Source organism: Mercenaria mercenaria, chromosome 19, assembly GCF_021730395.1.
Source record: "Mercenaria mercenaria strain notata chromosome 19, MADL_Memer_1, whole genome shotgun sequence".
NCBI lineage: Eukaryota > Metazoa > Mollusca > Bivalvia > Venerida > Veneridae > Mercenaria > Mercenaria mercenaria.
This window is the reverse complement of record NC_069379.1, coordinates 8,032,425-8,056,776: the sequence shown is the minus strand read 5'-3', so window position 1 is coordinate 8,056,776 and position 24,352 is coordinate 8,032,425. Positions and strand designations below refer to the sequence as shown.

At 36.6% G+C, this 24,352-nt stretch overlaps 1 protein-coding gene across 1 annotated transcript; it reads right to left on the bottom strand.

Moving 5' to 3' along the window:
- Nucleotides 1–13,422: 13,422 nt before the first annotated feature.
- On the bottom strand, nt 13,423–19,654 carry LOC128550890 (uncharacterized). Its single transcript, XM_053530865.1, has 2 exons — nt 18,514–19,654; nt 13,423–15,776 (listed from the first exon to the last, which is right to left on the bottom strand). The coding sequence occupies exon 2, from the start codon at nt 15,773–15,775 to the stop codon at nt 14,567–14,569; it is 1,209 nt and encodes a 402-aa protein (XP_053386840.1). The 5' UTR covers nt 15,776; nt 18,514–19,654; the 3' UTR covers nt 13,423–14,566.
- Between the last annotated feature and the right edge of the window lie 4,698 nt (nt 19,655–24,352).

The window sequence follows — 24,352 nt, the reverse complement described above, 5'->3', positions numbered from 1 at the left end:
AATTGACTGTAAAACAGAAAGCGAGTCGGAAAAGATAAAAAAAAAATTATGCACTATTTTTTTTTATATAAAATTTAGAGCTAAATCAATATCTTTGGCCTCGGCTGAAAATATTGTTGCATTATTTGGCAAACGTAATTTTGATTGATGAAGGAGGCTGACAGCAGCACAGCCAACCTTTGATTCATCTTTTGAACCGTCTGTGTAAATTGCAAAATAGTCATTGTAAGTTGATTTGATTTCATGATATTTGGACTTGAATATTTCAGGGTTTGTTTCAGACTTTCTAAAGGCAGTTTTCAAATCGAAAAGGACTGTAGGGGTATGAAGGGTCCATGGTGTATAAGTGATGCTTTTTTTAGATGAGAAAGTGAATCGTACTATACGATAAGGAAATCCAAGGTAAAACACTGCTTTTGTTTCGTTTACTGAAAAAAAAACCATGGCGGACATATTTTTGTAAAAAAGCGGTGCACGTATGATTTGTGTAACAGAGTTTAACGACAATTTCTTAGAAAACTAACGCTCAACTCATTTACCCTAACATATCATTGATTGATTAATACATATTTTGTACAAATATTACATACTTACGGTACCAAATACTTGCACCGAAAATGTCTATGCATTTTTTTCTAGTACACTGCTGGGACATGCTTTTGAGTGTTTTTAAATACTTTATAATTTACTCGGAGATACATGTTTTCATTATTATTAGTTTCTCTTTGGTTCCCGTGCATTTCTCGTGTTGTTACGACAATCTCAGTTTTACATAGGAATTTTACAAAGTCAAAATAGCATAGTCCTTAATAAAGAAGCGATAAAAATCGTAAACTTTGCGTCGAGAAATCCGTGCAGAACTACGCGCTATTATCTAAGTCTACATGTCTTTTTGACCATACCAAGCACGTGATCGCGATCGGCCAATTTGCTCTGAACAAATGTGTAATATTTTATGCTATTATAGACAAAGTCGGTCATTTCTGTAAAATAACTACATAAATATGCTTTATACAAAGTGTATAAAATATGTTAACTATTTGCGTTGTTATATAGGCTCAGGTCTATAACTCTCTTTTGCGGAAAATGTATTAGCAATAATTTTGTATATGCTAGAAGAGTTTCAAATAATACGTGTTTATCTTGCATAACTTCGAATATGACCACGCAGATAATGAGGTCACTGAAAGGAAATTTACAAGTGTTTCCACTGATCTGATAATTATTCTTATCACTATAAACGAATGCCATAGGCTCAGCCTTGTAGGACCCCCAAATGTATAAATTGTCACATATGTAAAAATGGTAACAAATGTATAATGATTTTAGATCATAGATAATTATATTCTTACTGCATGGCAGAAGAGTGGGCAGATGCACAATTGATCGTTAGATTCATTTGATTTTTTAGGTCAAACGTATATCTCCCCACTTCTACAGTATAGTAAAAATATATGAGCTGCACCATGATAAAACCAACATAGTTGGTTTGTGACCAACATGATTCCAGACCAGCCTGCGCATCCATACAGTCTGGTTAGGATCAATGCTGATCGCTTTCAAAGCCTATTGCAATTATAGAACCTGTTAGCGAACAGCATGGATCCTGATAAGGCTTGCGCGGATACGTAGGCTGGTCTAGATCCATGCTTGTCGCAAACCCATTATGTTGGTTTTCCCATGACACGGCTCATATCCTGATTTCACACTGTAATATTTTGAATGACACTTGTATTTTATTTTAATTTCCGCCAATATTGATCAGGACCATACCTGCAAGAGTTTCTTCAAGCTTCATCAGGTTTTAAGTAACTTCACTCCATTGTTCTATACCTATGAATGGATTCTTAACCATGTTAACTCTGGCATAATGTATTTGATGTCATGACTTATCAGAAATTGCAGATTTTGCCCTTCATTGAATCTTAAAGTGTTTTTTCCATTAATTTTTAGTTTACCTTTGCTATTTCCTTGTGTTATTATTCATCTTCAACCATTTTTAAGTATTGGTACTCCTATACAGATAATGAAAATAATCATTGATTTTATTATATTATGCATTTCAGTGTTGGATTTGAACTGAATCATGTTTTGTCATATTTGCAGGACAATGTGCTACCACCAACACTTTATAGAGTTTTAGAGCTATTGGTTGCAGAAAATATTTTCCGTGAAGTAAGTGGATATAGTTTTTTAGATGCAACATTGGAATTTAATTATAAGCCATTCTTTTATATTTAACCCCCCCCCCCCCCCCCCCCCCCACCGACAGTTAATGTACAGGTTAAACTGTACAAGGAATAATAAATCATAAATGTGATACTCACATGTATCTAGATATGTCAAATTGTGTCGGCAGTTACGCACCACTGAAAAACTGCATTAGCAGACAACGGTACAAAATGAAAACAGCATCTGCCTTGATGTATGATCACACTGTCAAAAGCACCTTTGTGTAGTCCTGTCAAGCTTGTTCCTAGTATTAACTTGTTTTTTATACGCCCCTTTGAAAAACGGGAACGCCGCTGGCGGGCGGCGTCAACAGACCTTGTCCGGAGCATATTTTCTACATGCATGAAATGATTTTGATTTTGATGAAAATTGGCACAGATGTTCACCATCATGAGACAAGAACCAGGTCCCTAGGTCTAAGGTCAAGGTCACACTTAGAGGTTAAAGGTCAATTTCAAGAATGACTGTCCGGAGCATATCTTCTACATGCATGGAGGGATTTTGATGATACTTGGCACAGTTGTTCACCATTATAAGATGGAGTGTCATGCGCAAGAACAAGGTCCCTAGGTTAAAGGTCAAGGTCACACTTAGAGGTCAAAGGATACAAGAATGAAAACTTTGTGCGGAGCATTTCTTCTTCATGCATAGAGGGATTTTGATATAACTTGTCACAAATGTTCACCACCATAAGGCGGAGTGCCATGCGCAAGAACCAGATCCCTAGGTCTAAGGTCAAGGTCACACTTAGAGACCAAAGGTCAGATACAAGAATGACTTTGTCCGAAGCATTTCTTCTTCATGCATGGAGGGATTTTGATGTAACTTGGCACAATTATATACCATCATGAGTGGAAGTGTCATGCACAGTTCCTAAATCTTTAGAATTACTTCCTTTTGTTGTTACTATAAATAGCTTATATTGTAACTTCTTCATTACTAATCTTAGGGAAAAATCGAGACCACTTTTCGGTAGTACAACATGCATGCTACATCCAATTTCGAGGTGTATTTTGACCAATCTCTACCTGGTAATGATTTTTTGTGGACTTACAACCACAAAATTAAAATTCATTTGCAATACAGGAGCTAGAGTAAAGAAATTTGCTGTGATGGGCGTATATTGTGACATTCTGGCACTCTTGTTTTAAATGACTACTAAATGCAAAAGGTATGGAAAGTTCATAACAACTTCAGTGATCTGCTGTATGCATGTTTGATCTAATTAAAGAAAAAACCTTAAATGTTTTCATGAAATGCTTTATAAATTCAACAAAAGCTTCTGTGGCACTATGTTTATTACATCATTATTGGCTGTTGCATATGAACCATATAATACAGCATCACAAGTTAGATGAAGGACTCCCGATTTTCTTTATGGATTGATATTTTTATTACCTCATCTGAGCATTATGTACTCAAGTTGAGCTATTGTGACCATTCATTGTCCGGCGTTTGTGTCGTCCATCATCATTTGCTTTGTTAATGCCCTATAGAGACAAATTTTTTGACTCAATCTTTATGAAACATGGTCAGAATGTTTATCTTGATAATCTCTTGGTCAAACTTGAAAAAGGGTTATGTTGGGTTAAAAACTAAGTTGTTAGGCCAGATCAAACGAAAAATATTGTTAACACACTTGAGTCAGCAGTTTATGTTTATAACTATGAAAAAATGACCAGACTGTTTATTTTGATTACCTTTAATTCAATGTTGAATCTGGGTCACTTGGGTTTAAAAATTAGGTCACCTGGTCAAATCAAGGGAAAAGCTTCTTTACATTAAAGAGGCCACATTTATGACCCTATCTTCATGAAACTTGGTCAGAATGTTGATCTTGATGAGTCCCTGTAAAACTTGAAGCTAGGTCATGAGGAGTAAGAAGCTAGGTCTCCCTCTCAAATCCAAGGAAAAGCTTTTTCCAATTCTATAAGCCACCTTTATGTCAAATTTTCTTTTTCATCTTCATCAAACTTTGTAGAATGTTTGTCTCTATGAATTCTAGGTCAAGTACCTTGTTATTAATAAAATGTTTTGATTCAGTGATTTTTAGCTCACCTGTCACATAGTGACAAGGCGAGCTTTTGTGATCACCTGTCGTCCGTCGTCAGTCAGTGCATCCGTCCGTCTTTGATGTCATTCATTCCGTAAGACTTTTATGTAGCTATTTTTCTCTTACTTGGCTAAAAGAACAATAGAGAGAACAAAGGAGTAGTCACATAAGTATCCATATGTAGGAACGTCCGTCCGTCAACAATTTCTTGTCTGCACGATAGTGGTTTTATTTATGATTTTATCTTAACTAAACTTGCACACAACTTGTATCACCATAAGATCACGGTTTCTTTCTTGAACTGGCCAGATCCCATTATGGGTTCCAGAGTTATGGCCCCTGAAAGGGCCAAAATTAGCTATTTTGACCTTGTCTGCACAATAGCAGCTTTATTTATGATTTGATTTTTACCAAACGGGCACACAACTTGTATCAGGATAAGATCTGGGTTCCTTTCTTGAACTGGCGAGATTCTTTTATGGGTTCAAGAGTGATGGCCCCTGAAAGGGCCTGAATGAGCTATTTTGACTTTGTCTGCACAATAGCAGCTTCATTTATGATTTGAATTTAATCAAACTTGCACAAACCTTGTGTCACCATAAGATCTCGGTTCCTTTCTTGAACCGGTCAGATCCCATAATAGGTTCCAGAGTTATGGCCCCTGAAATGGCCAAAATTAGCTATTTTTGCCTTGTCTGCATAATAGCAGCTTCATTTATGATTTGATTTATTCAAACTTACACACAACTTGTATCACCATAAGATCTGGCCAGATTTGGGTTTCTAGAGTTATGGTCCCTTAAAGGTCCAAAATTGGCTATTTTGGGTTTTGCAGCCATATAGAGACTTCATTTATTGTTTTAATTTGGTACAAACTTCCAAAATACCTTCAACAACAATAAATCTTGGATTCCATGACAAATCAGATCCAATCATAGGTTCCAGTTATTTTATATAGCTGATTACCTCCCCTGATTGTAATCAAAATGGATTTATATCAGTAAGTACTTACAAGACTTATTTGAAATTTCATAATTGTTATTAGTTGGACTGAGAAAATCAGGGTAGATACTTATGGACTGATTTTTATGTCAAATTACCTCCCTTTATTTCAAATTAAAATTGTTGTATCTCCATAACTAATGAAGATACTGATCTAAAATTTCATTTATGTCAACATATTTATTTGGCAGATCCTTCTTTTGTCCACTTACAATATTTATTTATTTTTTTAATTACTTCCCTTTGACATTACTATAAATAGTAATTATTTTTAGTAACTTTTTATTATTGGCCGTAGGAAAATACAAGACCAGTTTTCTTTGGTACAACACGAATGGTACCTCCAATTTGTAGGCGTATTTTAACATATCTATACATTGTAAGATTTTTTTTCTTTTTAGTTAAACTTCTTCCCTTTGTTGTTCCTGTCCTTTGGACTTAGATATTTTTTCTGAGGACCTTCTTGTCCTCAAGTAAAATGATAACAGGTGAGCAATATAGGACCATCATGGCCCTCTTGTCTGTGAAATTGTTACTCTTGATTTATAGTTCATGAACAGTGGAACTAATATGCACACTGACCAAATAATTTATTTTGCTTGTGTTATTTCCAAATGCATCAAGGTCGGGGTGGGGTTCATTTCAAGTTCTTCGAGCTTTTGTTGAAAAAGAATTAATCTCTACTTGAGTAATACGAAATTAATGCTGATTCATGCTTTTTCAGATTCATTTCTGTATGTAGTGAACATATTCTATAAAGGCCCACACTACACAGATTGGATTCGATTCAGATGGAGAACAGTATTTTACCAAGGAAACCATATGGGAAACCAATGCACTTAACACCGGACTATACCAGAATAAATGTTGATAGAAATATAAAACATGTAAAACAATTGATACAGTTATTTAAGAATGAGAATTCATTTGATTTTTGGAATCAATTTTATAAAGCCATTAAAGACAATACCAGAGAAGTACCAGGGTCAAGTTGGATTTTGGACGAATTACCCAGGCAAGGAGATATTCCTGCTATAGAAGAGACAAATATACCTAATCACTTGAAAGATATAATCTCCAAAGAGACAACAGTACCTCAGGTATGTTCTTTTTAATTTTTCCTTGTTTTAGGCAGTTTTGAAAACCCAGGATGTATCATAAATTGTATGGTGTTATTCTGCTATTGTCCGCATGAACAGTGCTATGCTTTTTATGACTTAAATGTAATAGTTTCCATACACTGAGTTTTGTAAATTTACACAATGACTGGCCCCTTTAAGGTTCCAGTTGATTATTTTAAATAACACAATAATGAGGTACCATTTGAGGAAGATACTTTTTGATTTTAATGTTAATTGTCCAATGGTTTGGTCCATCTGCCTGTCTGTTGCTTTTTTCGGTTTAAAGCAAGCTCATGAAGTACCAGAGTTAAAAAGAAGTTGACACACAGATAGATACTAAAATGATGAAGTGATTGTAGAGATAATGCATGCTATTTTATTAGTCTGTCATATTAGTTTAAAATTTTGGATTTTGCCATTACTTTAAAAATAAAAAGAATTTTATGAAACCCTTGACATATACTGAAGATAATATGAAAAATATAAGGACTTTGCATGCCTGCTTGTATGAGACATGGTTTTCGTTGAATAGAAAACCAATTTCTAGCCAGAGGTTTATCCTGTTGTACTTGTGACTGGGAAAACATCTGCATTTATCTGGCAGGCATTTTAGGTTTTAGCCAGACTGGGCTTCCATAAAGTGGCAGCCAGGTGCATTATACTCAAAGTATTATGGTCCATATCCCAACATTAAAGTCAAAAGCGTACAAAGGACATCTAATATAGGATGACAAAATCAAAACTTTGATGTTACTTTTCCTCAATAACTATGCTTTGCCAAAAATAATGTGATTTGTTTGCACTGTAACTAATCAAAGCAGTTTAACTGTTGATGATTGACAGCTTTTTAAAGACAGTCTGCATTTCTTTACATGTTGTTTTGGAATTGTGAAAGCATCATATTTGATAAAGAGACCTTCTGTAAAAGTAACCTATCATTTAGTTCAGTTGGCACTTAATTGCTGAATGGAACATTATTTACTGGACAATAGTCTAGTTATTTGAGCTGTGATACATAAATGAGCACAATGGGATCATATGTCCTCATTCAGTTTATATATTGTTTTAAGTCAGCTATTTGTCACTTTTCAGGTGGTTGTTAGAAGAAAAATAACATCTCAGTCTAAACAACAAACAGCTAAGAGGAAACAGACAGTTAAGAGAAAGAAACAGGCCAGTGTTAATCGATCAAAACAAGGAAAACCAAATGGTAAATAGTCATTTCAAAGTTAACCTTCTTTAAAAACACTTTCAAAATTTGAATAAAAAATCACTTATGGGTGTATGATATGTCTTAAGCAAGGTCCATTAGCTAATTTTATCCCTAGTTCATAGTTGTAAGTCTCATAAGTAGGACAGTGACATTCTTAAATGAGATTGATTGGTACTGATTAGACACATTCTGTACATTATTACCATACATTTTATATAGTTTTATGTTACTGTTAGTTGCAATACAAAAATATAATCAAACAGAAAGGAAAAAGTCTTATGTGCAGTTTTTTTATACGCCCGTTTGAAAAACGGGACGTATAATGGGAACGCCCCTGGCGGGCGGGTGGGCGTCGTCCACAGACCTTGTCTGGAGCATATCTTCTACATGCATGGAGAGATTTTGATGAAACTTGGCACAGTTGTTCACCATCATAAGACGGAGTGTCATGTGCAAGAATCAGGTCCCTAGGTTAAAGGTCAAGGTCACACTTGAGACGTCAAAGGTCAAATTCAAGAATGACTTTGTCCGAAGCATATCTTCTTCATGCATTGAGGGATTTTGATGAAAGTTGGCACAATTGTTCAACATCATGAGACGGAGTGTCATGCGCCAAAACCAGGTCCCTCGGTCTAAGGTCAAGGTCACACTTAGAGGCCAATGGATACAAGAATGAAAACTTTGTCCGGAGCATATCGTCTTTATGCATGAAAGGACTTTGATGTAGCTTGGCACAATTGTTCAGCAACATTTTACGGAGTGTCAAGAATGACTGTCCTGCGCATATCTTTTTCATGCATGGAAAGATTTAGATGTACCATAATGAGAGGTAGTGTCTTGCGCAAGAACCAGGTCCCTCGGTCTAAGGTCAAGGTCACACTTAAAGGTCAAAGGATACAAGAATGAAAACTTTGTCCGGAGCATATCGTCTTTATGTATGAAACGACTTTGATGTAGCTTGGCACAATTGTTCATCATCATTTTACGGGAGTGTCATGCACAAGAACCAGGTCCCTAGGGGTAAGGTCAAGGTCACACTTAAAGGTCAAGGATACAAAAATGAAAACTTTGTCCGGAGCATTTCTTCTTCATGCATTGAGGGATTTTGATACATCTTGCACAAATGTTCACAAGCATGAGACGGAGTGTCATGCGAAAGAACTAGGTCCCTAGGTCTAAGGTCAAGGTCATTCCTATCTTGGAACTTGCGAGGTTCCATCATGGCTTTCAGAGTTATGGCCCCTGAAATGGCCAGAATTAGCTATTTTGATACAATAGCACAATAGCAGCTTCAATTATGTTTGGAATTTAATCAAAATAGCACAAAACTTGCATTACCATAAGATCTTGGTTCCATTCTTGAACCGGCCAGATCCCATAATGGGTTCCAGAGTTATGTCCCCTGAAACGGCCAAACTTATCTGTTTTGACCTTGTCTGCACAATAGCAGCTTCATTTATGATTTTAGATAGATTTAGATATTTTTCTGAGAACCTGTTTGTCCTCGAGTGTTATAACAACAGGCGAGTGATATAGGGCCATCACGGTGCTCTTGTTCCAATATCTGTCGTGTAAAGAATTTTATGTACACTGGGGAATGTTGCCAAGGACGAGTTCATTTGTTTAAAGAAAATAAAAACACGGACTGAACTGAAAATGTCATTTATTATCTAAAATGACGGAACAAAGTAATGACTAAAATATAAACAAGAAAAATACAACTAAGAAAAACACATTTAAACAAAGTTGGGGCAAAAAAGACGCCTGAATCAATGTAATGACTAGAAATATAAAAACAAGAAAAGTAAAACTAAGAAAAATATATTTAAACAAAGTAGGGACAAAAAAGACTTGTTAAAAAGACATCCTGCATAATATTATATCCAGAAAAGTAGCATTGAAAATGAATTGGCTAACAAGTTTTAGTTTATTGATGAAATTCTAAAATCGAAATAAGGGCGGGAAAAATAGGGTTTGGGTTACAGAAAATTAACGTTTTTTGTGTAATCGCATAAATTATAGACGGTGTAATGATAAAAGCTACGCGTGAGAAAACTTACAAGCTAAAGGTTTAGAGTACTAAATTATAACTGTGTGGTAGGTTAAGTGTACTAAATTTTATTTCGCAAGTGTGAAAGATAGAGGACCCCGAGTACATAAACTGATTTATTCGTTTTTGAATAAATAGATTTTTATGTACACTGGGGAATGTTGCCAAGGACGAGTTCATTTGTTTAAAGAAAATATAAACACGGACTGAACTGAAAATGTCATTTATTATCTAAAATGACGGAACAAAGTAATGACTAAAATATAAACAAGAAAAATACAACTAAGAAAAACACATTTAAACAAAGTTGGGGCAAAAAAGACGCCATAATTTTGTGTTGAAAGTAAAGCTTTGAACGGCCTGAGAGAAGATTGCTTGAAACATAAAATCGCCCCAACCGAAGACCTTGGCAACATTGTATGGTGTAAAATGAAAAACTTGAAGATATAAGATGCCCCGACGCGCAATCATGTAATAAGCCAAATCACGCAACTAGCGGAAGTCTAAAAAGTATTTACATTAAAACATCATAAGATAAAACCTTAAGGTGAAAAAACATTAACTACTAAAATGTTATACTATAGACTAATTGTATTTAAGCAACGTTCAGTACATTATACACGTAAATAGAGTGTACAAAGGCTAACTGATGGGGCAACAAAATGGCACGTTAACAAATACAGCGTTTATAAAATATGAAGGACGGTAAAACTGGATGATGTACAAGGTCAAAACAGAAATGTACAGAGGCCAAAAATACCCCGTGTACATGCCGTTATGTCTGAAACCCTCAGCTCCAAGACAAACTGTTTGACAAGTGCTGCCTGAGATAATATCTACCTAAAGGTTATATACACGTTAAGTGAATTAAACAAAAATGTATGACACAAAATGTGGCACTGACGGCATAATTGAAATGAAAAGAGGCAAAGATAATACACACAAAATTTGAGACAGAACAGTAAAGAGGCCAAAATACCCCATTTACATAGCCCTAAATTCCGAGCAATCATAAAGTGATGTTTAAACTGAGTTACATTTACGAATGCAGAAAATGGTATATACAAGAAGTAATGCATACAAAATAGAATTAACACAAGAAAGGAAGAATGAGAAAATATACATTAAAAGTGGTAGTTACGAAATGTACAGAGGCCAAAAATACCCCGTGTACAGATTATTTTGTCTGAAGCCCTAAACTCCAAGACATTCAGTTGACTATTCCGACTAAGTTACAGGTGCACAAATGGTAAGGAGCCCTAAACTCCGAAACCAACCTAAACCTGTAAGGCTTGAATTCGAATATATTTACGAAATGCCGAAGATTTCCATCGGCCCATCTGCTGTATAATTGTTTCGGAAATTCCCAGTGCTGCGGCAGTTGAGGCAGCGCCTATACGAAAGCTGTGTCCTTTAAACCTGGCTGTATCGCAACCACAGAAGATCAGAGAGTTTCGCAGTTGCACCGAGAAGGCAGAACGCGAAACCGGGTTGTTATCCAGAAAAGCAAAGAAGGGACCTGACACTCGGCCGCGTACTTGAACATAATCCCATAAAGCTTGAACAGGGCACATTTGCACATTACTAGGTTTTGCAGTAACATTAATTGTGGTTGACCGACCTTTGTTATGTTTATAGTTACTGAGTAAGATATCTGCTGAAAGCAAGGCACGATTTGAGTCCTGGTGGAAGGTTACGTCAGAGAGTGATATAACAGGTGTGGTGCCTGGACTACCTGTAATTTCTCCTATGCGCAAGAAAGCGTGGAAGGCTAACAAGTACATTGCTTTAAAAAGCTTACGTTCAAATGCCGAACCACTCGTGAATGTCAACGAACTAACCAGTCTAGAAAGCAACTCGGCCGAAATAGGCAGCCTTTTATCCGGTGAAGAATGTTCCTTCGCATAGCCTTGCAGACACTTCTTTACAACAAAATGCTGTGTTGGGTCTGTTAAACCAAGCAGTTTGTGCACATATGCAATTGCCGAGATGTAGGTTAACGTCGTACTTGTAGCCAAATGCCTAGTATGACAATCAGCTATAAAGAGCAGTATTGTATGGACGGAGACCGGAAAAGTTCTTGCAACACTAGGAGTCCGCTGAAGAAAGTCTTGAAATCTTGAGAGAGCTCTGTCATATACACGTTGTGAATTTGGTGAGAGAGCTTGCTTTAACAGTGTTTCTGCAACCTGTGTTAAAGTGACAATTTGTCCACTGGAATGTGTTCCGGTATTGGATCTGGAAACGAGCATGTCTCCAAAAATCTGGGAACCTGTTGACGAGATAGAAGGTCTGCTAAAGTATTGTTTGTGCCAGGCACATGTTTTGCTTGAAACAGAATGTTACACTTTAATGATATCATGACTAAACGGCGCACCAGACGCATTAACACCTTATCCTTTGAAGATTGTTTGTTAATGACATGAACAACTGCTTCATTATCTGAATTGAATATTATGCATTTGTTTTGTAAGAGAGTAGACCAAAGCTCCAGAGCCAGAACAATGGGAAACAATTCCTTCACAGTAATATGCATCGCATCCCAGAAAGTATCCGCAGGCCAAACACCGGCAAAATAACGATTTGAAAGGTAGCCACCGAATCCAATATTGCTGGCATCTGTAAACAGCTGTAAACTTTGCGAACTTTCCCAGCGGTCTGGCAACATTAAGGAAATGCCATTAAAACCATCAACAAAGATACTCCAGGCCGCTAAGTCTGCTCTTGCCTCTGTATTTAAACGAATCTTATGATGTGATTTTTTCACACCCACTGTCAAGTCAATGAGACGCCTGAGGAATGCTCGGCCAGGTGTTACAACAGAACACGCAAAATTGAGTAGACCTATCAAACTTTGCAATTCTTTAAGGGAGACCCTCCTCCTGACTTTGATACTATGTAGGGTGTCACGTAGTTTGTGTACTTTATCTTCTGGAAGGCGTTTTTCCATGCGGACTGAATCAAGTTCAATACCAACAAAAGACATAACAGTGCTAGGGAGTAAAGTTTTATCCTCCTTAATAGGTAAGCCAATTTCATCCGCCAACTGGAGGAATTTCTGTAGATCACGTAAACAGTTTGAATAAGATGGAGCAACAAACAAGAAGTCATCCAAAATGTGAGTGCATGAGTGTATTTTCAGCCTGTTCAGAGAGACCCATTGAAGGGCACTTGAAAAACGTTCAAAAAGGTGACATGAGTGGCTTAAACCCATCGGAAGCGTTTTATCATAATAAAACTCACCACAGAAGGAAAACATAAGTAAATGTTGTGATTGAGGTGCTATTGGTATCAGTCTGAAAGCATTTTCGATATCGGTCTTTGCCATGAAGGCGCCATTGCCACACTGCTTAATCAACGCGACAGCATCATCAATGTTATTGTATTGAACAGAGCAGTCCTCCCTAGGTATATGGCTATTAACAGAATCACCCTCAGGAAATGAAAGGTGGTGTATGAAACGATACTGACCAGGGTTCTTCTTTGGTACAATACCAATTGGTGATAGAATAAGATCGTTAAAAGGCTTTTCCTTGAAAGGCCCTGCAATCCTTCCTTTTGAAACTTCTTTGAATAGCAGTTGTCGTAGGATGTCAGGCTGTTGTTTGGCAGATGTAAGATTGGTAAAGGAGTCATTTGGAACCAAGGAGTTACCTTGAAAGGGAATATGGAAACCGTTTGTAAATCCACGTATAAGAAAATCTCTCTCAGCAGCATGAAAGCCGTTAAGCCAAAAGTCTAATATACAGTCAATCTTGTGTTAAGAGACCACCCAAGGGACAGGCAAAAAGTGGTCTCTTAAGACAACGGTCTCTTAGGACAAAGTACGGAAATTGGGCATAATATACTGGACTTAAGTTTTCACGTGGTTTTCACGTGGTGTATGTAAGAGACACATTGGGTAAGGATGCAGATAAAATACATGTTATTCATATCAATTTAATAGTTTGAAATTCTCTTCATTTTATGCAAGTGTTTCAGAATAAAGATTAACATATGCATGAAATATTTACATACATAAATAGAACTTTAAAGTGTAATAAAGTGTGTGTTTTACTTCAATAAAATCAGCTGAATTTCACACAACGTTATTACGTTTCAAGAACGAGGCATTCTCCTAGCAGTCACGTTCTTAAACCACTCATTTACCAAATTGTTTACATCCCCGTGAACAGTTACTCTCCTCGCACATTTACGATCACCTGAAACATTGTTTTCAATATCCTCCAACACTTCTGCTTTCCGTTTCAGAATGTTTTCGATCTGGGTTTTTGCTACGCCCATTTCTTCAGCCAATTTACGAGCACTTTTGTTCTTACTTAATTCCAACACACGAGCTCTATCATCTAACGTTAACACTTTCCGTTTAGACATATTCAAGATTAATCAATTACACATCTAGGATAACTTACAATACATGTATAACACGATATGCGATTTTCCTTATTTATCAAGGTCAAGTTATTATTGGAAATAATGGGCGGATCTTAAAAACAACGACGAGTTAGATTGGTCATATCGGTCTCTCGCTAATAATTATGCAGTGATTGCGGGATTCCATCAGCTGTTACTTACATTTCTCACCTTTTGCAATCGAGAATTAAGTGTCAACACATTCTCATAATTAATCGGTGGCAGTGTTTGATGTAAAGATGACTTAATATGGACATAGTTAAATTTTAGCGGTCGCTTAACCAAAAAAGGTCAGTCAATTTTGCCGAAAATCAGCGGTCGCTGGTCGCGTTAGACAAAAGTCGTTCAGCACAAATACTTTAATAGTAAAATTGTTCAGGGGGAATTCAAAGTGGTCGTTAAAGACAAATGGTCGTTGAGGACACGTGGTCGCATCCACAATATTGACTGTACTGGGTTTTATTGGAGTGACAACAGCTGTATTAAGGTTTAGGTGGTCTTGTAATGGTAGCTGGAACTGATTTGCTTGGGACTTGGGTTGTTTTTTGGATGGAAGATCCTGATGAAAGCCCTGTGGTTGGTGATGGCCCAGACTGTTGGGAGAAGAGAGGCTTCTTGGGACAGTATCGCTTGGAGTGTGATCCCCTGCATAACTTACAGATGTGAGAGAACCTGCAGACTCGGCGTAAGCATTGGCCATTGTTATTGTAGTTGAGGCACGGTAGAGGTGCTCTTTTGGCACGAAAGGACTGGTTGCTTTGAGATCGAAAACGGAAGCTTAGGCTGTCAGCCATGGCTTTGTTGTAAAGCTCTGCATTCGGATAGTCCCAAGGATGCATGTTAGGATCGGTTTCCCTAAGCTTGCGGAAAGATATGTCGTACTGAAGGGCTGCATAAGGACCTGCCTGTTTAGCCAGTTGTTGAATTGTGGAGGAATATTTCATCAATGACGGAGCAGCATGGGGCAGACGTTCCGTGTATATACCAGTAAATATGGTGAAAGCCTTGTGCCATCCTTCCATTGATTTAATGTCTTCTTGTTCGGCTTTCTGTAGGCCAATTGAACCATCGGGGTTTTGCCTGAATGTTAAAGAGCCGGATTCTTTCGCGGAAATCAATGATGCAAAAGGAAGGAACTGTTCGGCCCATATCTTGGCCTTCAACTTTGTATCGACTCCCACAGATAAAGCTATGCCAGGGTTATTAAATGATGGAAGATTAGTGTTCGAACCTGCTGCATCCAACGAAGAAAATGCCCCAATGGTTATTTGCCGTGTAGATTGATCTAGCTGTAATTCTTGTGTGTGTGTGGCACTGGCATCAGACTGTGAGGAAGATGAAGCTGGGATAATGCAGCTGCCCTGAATATTTTGTATGGATTGGTTTGCAGGCTCCGGTGGTGCAGTCACATGAACATCTACGAAAGTGCTTGGACCTGGTCCATTAGAAGCTTCAAAGCTACCAGTGGTTGAAGTGGATGTGATGGCGGGATGAGGTACCGACACACCGGTTGTATGATCAAGCGTAGATGATGTCTGTGAACTAGCAGCAACAGGGACGGGTTGTTGTCGAGGAAGTACCCCCAGATCATGCAGTGACTTCATAACTGCGGTTGTAACCTGTGGCACAAGACGCTCTGTAAGTTCTTCAATAGATGGCGACTCATTGGGAGTTCGTTTCCTTTTACTCATCCTGAAAGTCACAGAAAGATGGTAAAGGATTGGCCTTGACCAAGCGCGTAAAACTTAAAAATTGGGCCTGTAGATATGTAGCGATAAAAACCTGTGCGTTGTATATACATGATGGGTAAACATTTACTGGCTGATAATGTATGAAATAATTCATATGTGTTGAGACTAAAATTAATGAAATATTGTTGTATGTATTAATGTCACGTTAAAGTCTCTTTATGTTAACTGACATGAACATGACCGAAATGTAAGGCTATTATTGACTGAAGCTATGGCATCAGAGTTAAAAACATATACATATACATCTATCTATCAATCTATCTATCTATCTAAATATATAGATCAAAGCTGCCTTAGTCAAAGTAACAAATGAAAAATTTAGTTAATGGGTAAAACAGTAATTGTGAACCAAGGCCACATCAGTCAAAGTCTAAATGTAAATAAGTAACACCTGAAAATTCATTAATTTTTTTAAAAAGGCCCTACTAGTCAGATTTACATGTAGAATTTTACACTAACTGACAAGTCATTAAAAGTGGGCGAAGCCTATCTTAGACTATACGGAAAGTTTCAACCATAAAAGATACAAGTAGTGGTTTAAATAACATGAAATGTGGACCAAGGCCAGAACAGGCCATCATAAATTATGGCCCAAGGCCACATCAGTCAAAGTCTTTATGAAAATAAGTGCTTGTAACAGCCTGAAAATCAATTAATTGTGGACCAAGGCCACACTAGTCCATGTAAAATTAACATTGATTGATAGTGCATAAAAAGTGGACCAAGGCCACACATTAGGCTATTAGACAAGTATTGTTTGTTAACGGAAATTTAACACACTTAGTGATTTATAATCCATAAAATGTGGACCAAGGCCACATCAGACAAAGTGTAAGTGTAAATGTGGACCGAGGCCACACTTATCAGTGAAATAGGTTTAACATGGGGACCAATGCCCCTTTACAAAACAGTACTGCAGGACCAAGGCCATGCAATAGAATCATGCAATAGAATTATGTTTGAACTATATACTAACATAGTTCTTGATTTAAGCGGATACATCTTTGATATTGTTTTAATGCAAAGTTTCCGGCCCCGCTCCTTAGGAAAAAGACAGAGCTCGGGCCACAACCAAGGCGCAAACATAATAACGAAATAGCTGGACATTGATAAACATGCACCAATGCCATACCCGAAATTAGCGTAAAAATGCCATACCAAAAGTAGCGTAAAAATGCCATACCCAAAATAAGCGTAATTCTTTAAATGTAATTGTATATGACTACAGGTTTCACCTAACCTGAATCCTGATGTGAAAAAACGTTATGTAATTGAATTGTATTTGTTCAAACCTGTGTATATTGATAACTCAAATGACTTAATATGTAACATGCTTATGCATTAACACTTTCATATTAAAAGGAAGACTGTTTTATGTAACAACATTAATTTTGTCTTAATTTGTTACATGTCTGTGCATAATTTCCTTATTAAATCAATTAAAGGTAGTCTGTATTGTGAAGTACTGAATGTACGCAGATAGCTAATAATTATTGTACACGTAATACAGGTACTGTACACATACCTGAACTTTAATAAATCTACCTGTTGAAATAAAGCCGACGTTTACAAATATGTAATTCAAAAGGTTGAAAAATTGTAAAATTGGACGTGATATCCACATTGCAGGCATTGATACCTATACAAAATTGAGTAGACCTAAAAGACCAATCACCTTTATCGACATGAATAACAAAATAGACAATAAAACAAAATAGTGTAAGCCAAAAATTAAAGACTTTGCAAAAGCTGTCAATTGACACTAAACAATGCTAAAAGTTTATACAGTCTTGTTACATTACACCGGTTGAAATACAAATAACTTATGAAAGTTCTTGTCCATCCAGAAATAACCAACTGATAGAACTTTGTAAAAGAATGTCAAGTAAAACACGGTTATTGGTAATCTTTCATCCGGAACCAGCATTTGCACCATGGAAAAGTCAGTGATTTCGAACAGCCTGTACGACCGCACCTCTGACGTTGAAAAACAGACGTCTCATACCATTTTGGTTCAAATGTACCCCGTCAATATAAATACCACGTGAAACATCTGTCAGATGACGTAAATGCCAGTAGTGTATATTCTGGAAACCTGAACATTCCGCTTTGATTATACGATTAAAGTCTTTGACCCTATCGTTGAACAGCTGGCTGCTGATTGAACGTGTTCGCCGACGAGGCATTTGCTGGAGAATGTACACATTGTCCAAAGAATAGCGCAATGACCATTGGCTTGCCAGTGCCAAAATTCTGGCAGCAACAGCTTCTACCGAGAAATCCTGTTCGAGGGAATCCAGATCATTGCCCCCAATCCATAACAGGACACAACGGGGTCTTTCAGCACGAAGTAGTTGGTCGAACTGCTGAACAACAGGATTCTGACAGATTTTGCCAGAACTTATGCCATGAAATCTAACGTTAAGTCCTTCACGAACGTTCAAATTGTTTGAGTTCTGACCAGATAAATATTGTCCAAAACGACGAACGTGGGAATCCCCCAAAACAAGTATGTCCATCATTAATCCAACACGATATAGCCAGAACAAAGAAAGTTATTGTGACGTAACACGATTGTCCACTTCGGCGTAAAAATATCCTTTTATATCAATGTTTATATATAATCCGTTGAACGACAATGAAAGAAAACTAATATATAATAAATAACATCAATTTACGTTTGTATGTTGAAGAATTTCTACGTAATAAGCTTCTTTTACAGAAAATTAACGTTTTTTGTGTAATCGCATAAATTATAGACGGTGTAATGATAAAAGCTACGCGTGAGAAAACTTACAAAGCTAAAGGTTTAGAGTACTAAATTATAACTGTGTGGTAGGTTAAGTGTACTAAATTTTATTTCGCAAGTGTGAAAGATAGAGGACCCCGAGTACATAAACTGATTTATTCGTTTTTGAATAAATAGATTTATCTCAAATTTTGAAAAAAACCTGGTATAATTGGCTGTAGCCCTGCAAGTTTTATTTTGATTAGTTCTGGAAGACAAAATTTATGATCCTTAATAAATTTATATTACATATTATATACATATTGCTTTGGCCTTTATTTAATCCTTTGTTCCCTGTCTATCAGTCTGTACTCTTGAATCCCTTGGAAGATTTTGAAGAAACTTGACACAGTTATTCACCCCACTAAGAAAACACGCAGAACACAGTTTTGGATGGCTCACTTCAAAGTCAAGGGCACACTTAGAAGTCCAAGGTCATATTAAGTTTGTGACGTGTCTGCCCTGTAAGTTTTAAATTGCTAATCTGTTCTTGTCAAACCTGGTTTGAAGCGATATGCTTTCTTAGCTTTTCAGCTCACCTAAGCTAAAGACACATTGTGAGCTTTTTTGACCTCTCAATGTCGGTCGTGTGTCATGTGACACGTGTCGTGTATCCATCAACATTTTCTAAAAAAAGTCTGGAAAACCACAGGGTAGAATTACACCAACCTTCAAAGGAATGGTCTTTTAGCAGCCCCCTTTCAAAATGGTTTAAAGAATTGTATGGTTGCCATGGCAACTGAAAAGAAAATCTTTAAAAATCTTCTTGTCCAAAACCACAGGGCCTAGGGCTTTGATATCTGGTGTGTTGCGTCATCTAGTAGTCCCCTACCAAATTTTTTTAAAATACTTCCCCTAGGGTCACATATGGCACCAGCGCGGGGGTCACTTGGTTTATTTAGGCTAATATAGGGTAAACTTTGAAAATCTTTTTGTACAAAACCACATAGACTTGGGCTTTGGTATTTGGTATGTAGCATCATCTAGTGGTCCCCTACCAAGATAGCTCAAATTATCTCCCTAAGGTCAAATGTTGCCCCGACCTGGGGGTCAAAAATTTTACAGAGACATGTATATTAAAAAAAGTTTAAGAATCTTTTTGTCAGAAACCACAACACTTAGACCTATGATATTTGGTTTGTAGCATTGTCTTGTGGTCCTCAATCAAAATTGTTCAAATTGTACCCCTTTGATGAAAAGAGTCTTTGCCCTGGGGGTCCAAAGTTTATATAGAGTTATCGAGTATAAAAAACTTTAAAATCTTCTTGTCTGAAACAATACGACCTAGGCTTTTGATATTTAGTATGATGCATTGTCTAGTAGTACTCTACATTTTTGTAAACAAACATAATTCAGGTAAGTTTAATTCTGTTTATATAAATCTGTTTTTTATGTCAACTTCTAAATTGAGGACTGAAACGCATTGCAACCCAGAACATGGTGGATTAGACACGTGTAGGGGGAGATGGGGGCAGAAAATAATATGGTGGTACTGGTCAGGGAAAAGTATGGTTTAGTCATTGAAAGGTTAGGGAATTTTATTTTCTCAACGTCGTGGCGAACCAGATTATGATTTTACATTTTTTTGTATTTTTATGTTAGGCTGGCTGAACAATTTTGAAAATCATTTGCTCAAGTTATTTCAAAAGTTTTTTAGGGTTGAATAAACATAAAGTTGTAATGAAATATGTGATATTTAATTCTATCATATATGTTGAGGCAGGCTGAACAATTTTGAACATACATGTTTCAAATCATTTTAAAAGTTTTTTTTTGGCTAGCCTAACACAAAATTGTATGGAAATATGTGATATTTAAGTCTTTTTGTCAGGCAGGCTGAACAATTTTGAACCTATATGTTTCAAAAGTCTTTTTGGCAGGTCTAACATATAGTTTTATGTAGATATTTGACATTGAAAAATGTTTTTTGTATTTGTTATACTGGGCAATTTTGTAACACATTTTTTCAAATCATTTTTGAAAATTTGTTCGGCGAGCCTAACACAAAGTTGTTTTGATATGTGTGATAATAAACTTTTAAGTCTTTCTTGTATTTTGTTAGGCTGGCCAAAAACTTTCAAATCATTTCAGCAGCGTGTTTGTGTGGCCAAACACTTGGTTGTATGGAGATATATGATATTGAACAGTCTTGTATTTTTGTTAGGCTGGTCGAACAGTTTTAGAATTCTTTTTTTTTTAAATAATTTCAAAGGTCTGTTGGGCCAGCCTATCATGATTTTTGATATGATAGGTGATGTTGAACAGTCTCTTGTGTTTTTGTTAGGCTGGCCAAACATGTTTGATACTCATTGTTTCGAATCATTTCGAACAATGTTCGGCCGGCCTAACACAAAGTTGTACAGATATACGAGGAGTGTTCGATATGAATTGCTTATTGTCCTCTAGCTCGATATCCACGTGGGGCACGATAAAAACCAATACCTACCTGTATAGGGTTATTCAATACCTACACAACGGTGTATAAATGTTCATGTTAGACTAAGTGTAAGAGATAAAATTTGCCATTTGAATACACGCAATCATTGACCACTGTAGTAAAAATGGTTGGTAGAAGCGTCGACAAGAAAGATGAAATACGGGCTTACATCAAAGCTCGCTCAAAACTTGGTTGTTCTTTGAAGCAGCAGATGACTGAACTTTCTACTGCTTATGGACCTTCTTGTGTGTCTTATGACACAATTCGGCGGTGGAAAAAGAAATTTGAGTCTGGTGTAGAGTCCATCAAAAATGCACCGAAATCAGGTAGGCCAAAATCTGCATCTCGTAAAGAAATCGTTTCCAAAATAAAGGAAATTATTGAAGGAGATGCCAGATTTACAGTTCGTGATATTGCACGAAAGGTAGGCATATCACTATCAACGGTTCACCTTATTTTGAAGAAGCATCTGAAAGTCAGAAAGATTTCTGCTAGATGGGTGCCACATCTGTTGACTGATGAGCAAAAGAGGCAACGGATTAAAGTGGCCAAAAAGCTGCTTCAAATGTTTCCAAAATATGACAAAAAGCAGTTTGCCAATGTCGTCACAGGTGATGAAACCTGGGTCCATTATTTTGAGCCCGTCAGAAAGGTTAGCAATAAGATCTGGGCCACTAAACACAGCAAACGCCCAATAATTGCCAAACGTTCTTTGAGTGCAAAGAAGGTTTTGTATGCAATCTTCTTCTCTGGTGAAGGAGTCGCAATAAAAGTGCCGGTGAAAAAGGGCAAAAGCATCACCGGAAAGTACTACAAAGACGTAGTACTAAAGAAACTGAAAGAGTATTATCAGAAACGACGCCCTGCCACTGGTTTTAAACATGTCCGTCTTCTACATGACAATGCCCCCGCTCATACCTCCGCAATAGTTACGGCGTTTTTGAAGAAAGAAAAAGTAACTGTTTTGCCTCACCCCCCGCATTCCCCAGACCTTGCCCCATGTGATTTCTTTTTGTTTCCGAAATTGAAATCATTCCTTGCTGGGTGGAAATACCAGTCCCGACAGGCACTTGGATCTGCCATTCATCAGTACCTTATTACTGTGCCCTAATCAGCGTACCGTGACGCCTTCAAGAAGTGGATACATCGGCTGAAACTTTGCATTTCTAGCCACGGGGAGTACTTCGAGGGCATGAAATGAGCCCTTTTGGGCTAACTTGAAATTTGAAGTCTCCAGATAGTAATAAGCAATTCATTTCGAACATCCCTCGTATGTGATATTAAAATCTTTCTTGTATTTTTGTTAGGCTGGCCAAGCTGTTTTAAATCTTAATGATTTCAAATCATTTCGAAAATTTGTTCCTGTGTCCTAACACACGGCTGTATGCAGATATGTGATATTGAGCAGTTTTTCTTGTATTTTTGTAAGGCTAGCTGGTCGAACAATTTCAAAACTCATTTTTTTTTTCAAATTATTTCAAAAGTCTGTTTTGTCAGCCTATCATAATATTTATATGAGATGTGTGATATTGAACAGTCTTTATATTTTGTTTATTTGTTAGGCTGGCTAAACAATTTTGAAACTTACTGTTTCAAATCATTTCGAACGTTTGTTAGGCCAGTCGGTTGTGGTATTTGTATTAGGTATGTCATGTTGAGTCTCTCTTGTATTTCTGTTACATGTAGGTTGACCGAACAATTTTGAAACTGTTTCAACCCATTTCGAAAGTTTGTTTCGCTAGCCTATCATAATATTGTATGAAATATGTGATATTAAACAATCTCTCTTGTATTTTTGTGAGACTGGTTTTAAAATACATTTGTCAAATTATTTCAAAAGTGTTAAGCCGGCCTAACACAAACTTTTCTGAAGATGTGTGATATTGAACAGTCCTTCTTGTATTTTTGTTAGGCTGGTCAAACAGTTCCTTTTTTTGAAATTATTTCAAAAGCATGTTCGGCTAGCCTATTTTATTTTTGTTAGGCTGGCCGAACAATAAAGAAACTCAGTCTTTCAAACCATTTCGAAAGTGTGTTCGGCTGGTGTAGCGAAAAGTTGTATGTAGATATGTGATATCAAATACTTTCTTTTATTTTTGTTAAACTGGCCTAACAGTTTTGAAACATTTTTGTTAATAATTTCAAAAGTCTGTTCGGCCGGTCTAACACAATACTTATATGTGATATTGTATTTTTGTTACGCTGGCCAAACAATTTGAAACCTATTTTTTTCCAAATAATTTCAAAAGTCTGTTCGGCCGACCTAACACAGTTGTATAGAAGTATGACTGATATTGAACAGTCTTTCACGTATTTTTGTTGGGCCGGCCGAACAGTTTTGAAACTCATTATTTTAAATCATTTTGAAATTTTGTAAGGCCGGCCTAAATGGTCTGTATATGAATTGTTAGGCTGACCGAACGGTCTTTAGTTGTTTTTAAGACTGTTCAAATTTGTGTTCGGTCAGTCTAACACAGTGTTTTATCTGTGAAGATCTATATCATTTATGTTTTATCAAATATTCAGCTTTCATATTTATGTATTTTTGTTAGGCTGGCCGAACAGTTAATATCCTTTTTTTCAAATTATTTTGAAATTTCGTAAGGCCAGACTAAATGGTCTGTATATGAATTGTTAGGCTGACCGAACGGTTTTAAATTGTTTTTCAGACTGTTCAAAATTTTATTTGGTCAGCCTAACACGGTGTTTCTTCTGTGAAGATCTATATCATTTATGTTTTATAAAATGTTCAGCTTTCATATTTATGTATTTATTTGTTAGGCTGGCTGAACAGTTAATCTCCTTTTTTCAAATTATTTTGAAATTTTGTAAGGCCAGACTATATGGTCTGTATATAGATTGTTAGGCTGACCGAACGGTTTTAAATTGTTTTTCAGACTGTACAAAATTTTGTTCGGTCAGCCTAACACAGTGTTTTTTATGTGAAGCTCTATATCATTTATGTTTTATCAAATGTTCAGCTTTCATATTTATGTATTTATTTGTTAGGCTGGCCTAACAGACATATATTTGATGCATTTTATGTTCATTTGAAATAAAAACCGTGAAACACATCTTGTTTTTGTGAAGTTTTGTTCAACATGTATGAAAATATGGGTACATATTTACATGGTAATTTTGAGGAAATTGGTCATTTATTTGGGAATTTGTGTACTTTCCCTTTTGATAATGTACTCTGTTATACTATTTATATTGTACTTTGTGTTCTTTGGAACTTTATGGATATTTACATTTACAACATCCGTGCAGTCTGATCATGATCGGCACTATT

Bases quoted from the DNA above. Each gene is read 5' to 3' on its own strand.
- LOC128550890 (XM_053530865.1), bottom strand. From the start codon at position 15,775: ATGAGTAAAAGGAAACGAACTCCCAATGAGTCGCCATCTATTGAAGAA.